General features: G+C 54.2%; 1 protein-coding gene across 1 annotated transcript in view; it reads left to right on the top strand.

Annotated features, from left to right (window-relative positions):
- The window catches only part of PTCHD2 (patched domain containing 2), a gene marked incomplete at both ends in the record, with an annotated part of 15,873 nt that extends 10,750 nt beyond the window's left edge, over positions 1-5,123 (top strand). Inside the window, 7 exons of the mRNA XM_008949850.1 lie at positions 330-460; positions 577-752; positions 1,614-1,740; positions 2,823-2,968; positions 3,307-3,466; positions 3,844-3,957; positions 4,957-5,123. Coding sequence (XP_008948098.1) covers positions 330-460; positions 577-752; positions 1,614-1,740; positions 2,823-2,968; positions 3,307-3,466; positions 3,844-3,957; positions 4,957-5,123 — 1,021 coding nt within the window. The remainder of the gene's footprint in view (positions 1-329; positions 461-576; positions 753-1,613; positions 1,741-2,822; positions 2,969-3,306; positions 3,467-3,843; positions 3,958-4,956) is intronic.
- Positions 5,124-5,731: the final 608 nt, after the last annotated feature.

Here is a 5,731-nt window from a genome sequence, read left to right as displayed (position 1 = left end):
TGGTGGCATCCACGGCCCTAGGACTGTAAACGGGCCCCATCTTTGCAGAGGCCCACAGCATCCTTAGTGTGCTGAAGGTGTGACAGCTCCGAGACTCTGACTGAGAGCTGCCTTGGGGGACAAAAAAACCATTGCTGATCTCAGTCTTGCCCTTCCCCACCTGAACTCCTGGGCTGAACAATCAGCACAGACTTTACAATGGCTAGAGCTCCATGCCTGGAGTTGCTCACCTCTTTCCTTCTGTCCCTGAGCACATCAGTTTGTCATGCTTCAGACCCATCCTCTTTACCACCTCTGGTCCCCAGTGACGAGCTTTCTTTGCTGCACAGGAAGCTGTACTTTGCCCAGTCTCACAAGCCCCCGTACCACGGCCGGGTGTGTGCTGCCCCTCCTGGCTGCCTCCTCAGCTCCAGCCCCGACGGCCCCACCAAAGGCATCCTCTACGTCCCCAGCGAGAAAGGTGAGCAGGGGGGGGGACCCGGCTGGCCACCCCTGGCTGGCACCTCCAAAAAATAGTCAAAGCTTTTGCTTTTTCCTGCCTTCTGCTGTAACCAGCCTTTCTCCTGTGCTCGGCAGCAGCACCCAGGGCCAAGCTGTCGGCCACCTCTGGCTTTAACCCCTGCCTGAAGGCGGGCTGCGGGAAGCCGGCGGTGCGGCCGCTGGTGGACACGGGAGCCATGGTCTTCGTGGTCTTTGGCATCAGGGGAGTGAACCGAACGAGGGGCCTGGACAACCACGTCATTGGAGACATGGTACACGCTGCTGGATGGCTGGGCTGGGGCTGGGGGGCAGGGCAGCCTCCCTGCGTGGTGCTTAGTTAATCCCCGCAGCCCAGGCAGCACGGTCTGGGCAGATGGAAGAGCAGAGATGTTCCAGGGATCGCTGTCATGAGCCAGAAGTACGTTTCTAGTTTGGCAAATTCATAAATAATGGAGATCAGAAAGCTCTTACTGAAATCACTTCAGACTGCTCAGAAAATCCCCTTCTGAGTGCAATATCTAACCTGCTAATTTTGAGCCTAAATCAGGCTTTCGTGAGGATTGGAGAAGCAAACCTGCCTTGAGCTCAGCATGAAAATCTCCCTACAAATTCTAGATCCAGGGAAATGATTTTTTTTTTCCTCTATGGATTTTTTTTTTTTATCTTGATATGAGATATTAACATGAAAAAAATACAAACAATTCCTTCAGGGAAAGGTTACTAGATGTAACTTTTCCGGGCACAGCTTATCTCCCAGATCTGATACCCCAACACACTCGCAGCCTTCCCCCAGAAAAATTAAACTTAGCTCTGGTCACTTGGTAGATGCATCTCAGCTTTCTGCCATTCTTCCTGCCTTCTGATCTGGGGGACACTGTGGAATTGGCCTTTGCCCCTTTCCTCTGGAGAGGGCAGTGTGAAATGCAGGCAGTGGAGGGGGCAAAAAGCTGGAGCTGGGTGTTGGGTGCTGCTGGGGACTCCTTTGGCAGACCCTAATGGGTTTCTCCACCATCTCACCCATGGTCTGTGTAAGCTAGTCCCAGGCAGCGTAGCCAGGAGAAGACAGCTCCTGCCTCCTTGCTGTGTGCATGCCTCACGTGTGGTGCTCTTCTTGTTGTGTCTCCTTGGGAAAGGGCAGCGTTATCTACGATGACAGCTTCGACCTCTTCAAAGAGATTGGCAACCTGTGCCGCCTCTGCAAAGCCATCGCCAGCAACGCCGAGCTGGTGAAGCCAGGAGGGGCTCAGTGCCTGCCCTCTGGTAGGTAGGACTCACACCAGCCTCGGGGAGATCCTGGGTCCCAGGGTGGGGACTGGTTCTCACCCTCCAGTCTGAGGAGTGTGGCTGCCAGGGAGTTTTAGACTCGGATCCCAGCTTCCCGACGCAGGGAGGTGGCAGCTGATAAATGCAGGCAGTGCAGGGGCAGAGGAGTTTCTCAGCAGGCAGCTCTCCTGGCCTGGCTGCAGCACAGCTCTGTTCCACCTGGCTTAAGTCACATCTCCCATCTCTACAGGCCATTCAGCTCGTGTGCCTGTGTGTTGTGCAGTTTGAGGGGGTGAGAAGTACACAGGGAGAGGGATGGGAAGGTCAGACTCCTGTTCTGCAGCTCTGCTTGCAGCAGGGGTTGTTTTAGCTGGGGTCCTCAGCAGCAAACCAGAAAGGGTGGCTGCTTCTTGCTGCCTCCTTTTCTTCCCAAGGGAGTTTTACCCTTCTAGAACATGTCCCTGGTCATACTATTTGGGAGGTGAGAAAAAAGTGGTCTCTAGCTCCAAAAACACTGGGAATATTCTCTGGTATTTAATCCAGTGAAGATAAGAACAGAATTGCGTCCATCCTTTCCACTCATGGGTATTGCTTGTGATACAGTCTTTTGGACAAGTAAATCTCTTCTTAGCAGCTCCTAAATAACCAGCAAATCACACCTGATCTTGTCCCTGTGGCCTCACATGCCTAACCAGTGGCTCTGCTCCAACCTGAGAGGTCAGGAGGTTGTGGAGCTGGGTCTAGGAAGTGTATACTGACTTCAGGCCAAGAGGAGATCTTCACCTCTCATGCCTGGAGGAAATCCCAGGCCAGGCAGACAAGACAGCTCCTCAGCACCTGCTGTTTGTCCTGCTTCCTGACAGCTGGGGCCAAACAGCCCTGGTGGTGTCCTCTCAAGTGCTGGTGGCACAGGGTGCCCTTTCAAGCTGGCAGCAGCTGAAAGCTCTGGTGGCTTTGGCAAGTCAGAGTTGCAGAGGGAAGCAGCTGCTTACAAATGGGGCCTGCACCTTTCTCTTGGTGTTTTGTCCCCCCCCTTTCCCTGTCCTGTCCTCCATCCTTTGCTCTTTCTGTCTCTCCAGGTTACAGCATCTCCTCCTTTCTGCAGATGTTGCACCCTGAGTGCAAGAACATCCCTGAGCCAAACCTGCTGCCTGGGCAGCTCTCTCATGGGGCAGTGGGGGTGAAGGATGGGAAGGTGCAGTGGATCTCCATGGCATTTGAATCGGTGAGCACATGGCACTGCCATCTCTCCTTGTGACAGTTTCTGGGGCTTAGCCCTGCTCCTTCTGCACTGCCCACTGGTTTGCAGCCCTAATTAAGTGTTTGCTGGTGTTTGTGCCTTGGTGCAGACAAACTTACAAGTTGCTGGAAGTGGCTGCCTAGGTCACAATTCACTCTTACCCCCCCAGCCCAGGCAAATTGCTGGTGGCAGATCTGTCGGTGGGCCACTGCCAGTCCTGCCTAGTGCTGCAGCTCCAGCTGCCTTGTTCTGCCTCTTCCCTTGCCATGCACACCTTGCCCCAAAGAGCAGGACGTGGGAATAACGTGCTCATCTTCTTACAGACCACCTACAAAGGGAAGTCATCCTTCCAGACGTATGCTGACTACCTGAAATGGGAAACCTTCCTGCAGCAGCAGCTCCAGCTCTTCCCAGAGGGCTCTGCTCTCAGGCATGGTTTCCAGACCTGTGAGCACTGGAAGCAGATCTTCATGGAGATTATAGGCAAGTGACTGCTGTGTGCCTCTCCCTGGGGAGAGAGGATGCATCTCTGATACCTCTGCACAGCACATTGTCCTGTCTGATGGGCAGGTGTTCTATCCTCAGCCCCTCACACTGCTGTGCAAACTCCTGAAGCCTGTTTCTGCCCCAAGCAGCAGGTACTGTCAGAATTGTAGGCAGAGCCCAGGGAAACAGGGAAGGGATCTGTCCTGCTGGTGTGAGGGGCAAGAAGCTAATCACCCATTTTATACTTTCATCCTCCCCTTCCCATCTCCCCCTTGTGAGTCCCTGCCTGCCTCGTTGCCTGCCAGGACACCAGTGCCTTTCTCATCCCAGTGCTCACCTTCCAGGAGTGAAATGAGCTGGTTCTTCTCTTCCAGGAGTGCAGAGTGCCCTGTACGGCCTGGTCCTCTCGCTGGTTATTTGTGTGGCTGCAGTGGCAGTGTTCACCACTCACATCCTCCTCCTGCTGCCAGTGCTGCTCAGCATTTTAGGTAAAAATCCCAATTCCAACGTGTCAGGCTCTCCCTTTGTCTGAAATCGGTGGGTTGTGGCACTGCTGGGTCTCTGGTGGTTTGAACTGAATTGCTCTTAGCCTGTGTAAATCCTTCTGGCTTTCCAGGAGCCAGTCCTCATAGACCCAGGTGAACAGAAGGAACTCTCAACAAATGCACAGGAACCTCATTGGGAAAGTAGATTTGTGTGTCTAATTCCCAGTGTGTTTTATCTACACAATCCCTTCTATTTGTTTAAATAAGGGTTTTAGCTCCACAAATGCCATCCCTGCCCGTTATGTATAATAATGTGATTAAGTCCTGCATGCTCTGAATAACAATTGCACTGCTTCCCAAGGATCTGCACCATGGCTGCTGTTTCCAAGCAGTAGGAGATTTTAAAAGCTGAATATTTTAGCAGTTTTGTTGGTATTTGAAGCAAACTTGTAAATAGCTCCCTCTCCCTGGCTGTGGATTTGACCAGATTGTGGTCTAAGTAAGTGTGTTGCTAAACTTCTCAGTTTAAAAATCAAATCTATGATTTTCCCAACCACTCAGTCTCCCACACATGACTCACAAACAAACCTCACTCTTGCTTTTAAGAGAAACCTGTGTGTGCATTTGGCTTGTGTGTAACTCCAGCAAGCCAAAGCAAGGGGCCTCTTTTCTGGAGCACGTGTGCACCCACACGCTCACTTGCCTGGGCTTGGATTCATTCAGCAAGGGTCAGGCTGGAGCAGCATCAGTCTGGCAGTTGGCCTAAGCTTTAATCAGGTGTTTCCCTGTCCCTGGGAGGTCTCATTACCTGACAGACTGGTCCCTGTGGCAGGGGAAGGTGTGGGAAGTGTTTGCCTCTGGGCTGGAGGGGTGTGTGCAGGACTCTGACTGGCCAGCATGCAGAGCTGCAGGGCTGTGGTCCCAAACTCCTCGCTGTTTGACCTGTATGTATAGGTCTCCAGAGTCCTTTAAGTTTGCCCTAACGTGACCTTCTTCACGCAGGGGTGGTCTGCTTGGTGGTGACCATCATGTACTGGTCGGGCTGGGAAATGGGAGCTGTGGAAGCCATTTCCCTCTCCATCCTGGTGGGCTCCTCTGTGGATTACTGCGTGCACTTGGTGGAGGGCTACCTGCTGGCAGGGGAAAACCTGCCACTGCACCACGCAGAGGTGAGCTCTCCTTCCTGTAGCCCTGACCCCCTTCCCCTCGTGCCCTCTGTGCCACTGGGCTCTGACACAGGACCTGGGGCACGGTGGCCAAGGGGAGATGCATCTCACCTGCCTGAGGTGCTGGCTGCTTGGTCAGACTGAGAGCTTGTGTGGCCCAGCACAGTAAATCCAGCTGGGGGTCCCACCCACGTGGTTGTCCCCCTTAGGCCCCGTTCCGTGCCCCAGCGAGGCCAGTGGAGCTGGGATGGCCCTACACTCCTGCTGTAACCTCTGCAGGTGGCTTTGCTCCACTATGCTGGACTTCCACGTCTTCTCCAGCCTCCTTAACACCCTTTGCCTCTTTGGGAGGGTAGCCCATGAAAGTTTGGGGGCCTCTGAGCCCAGGTGTGGTGTCTGCACACCGTGCCTCTGTCACGTAGGCCCAGCAGTCAGGCAGTGGCTTGGCAGGAGGCCCCAAATCCAGCAGACTTCACCTCTGCCGGGCCCTAACCCGAGAGCCGATTCCACACGGGCCATCCCACTCTCAGAGCACCTTGGTGCAGGCCGGGGACCCCCTGGGCTGAAACACCAACAGGGCCCCCCTGGGGCACACCCCCACCCCCCCCTCT

This window comes from Merops nubicus, unplaced genomic scaffold (assembly GCF_000691845.1).
Source record: "Merops nubicus isolate BGI_N331 unplaced genomic scaffold, ASM69184v1 scaffold31840, whole genome shotgun sequence".
Taxonomy (NCBI): domain Eukaryota; kingdom Metazoa; phylum Chordata; class Aves; order Coraciiformes; family Meropidae; genus Merops; species Merops nubicus.
The sequence above is the reverse complement of the archived record's forward strand: the minus strand, read 5'-3'. Positions and strand labels throughout refer to the sequence as shown.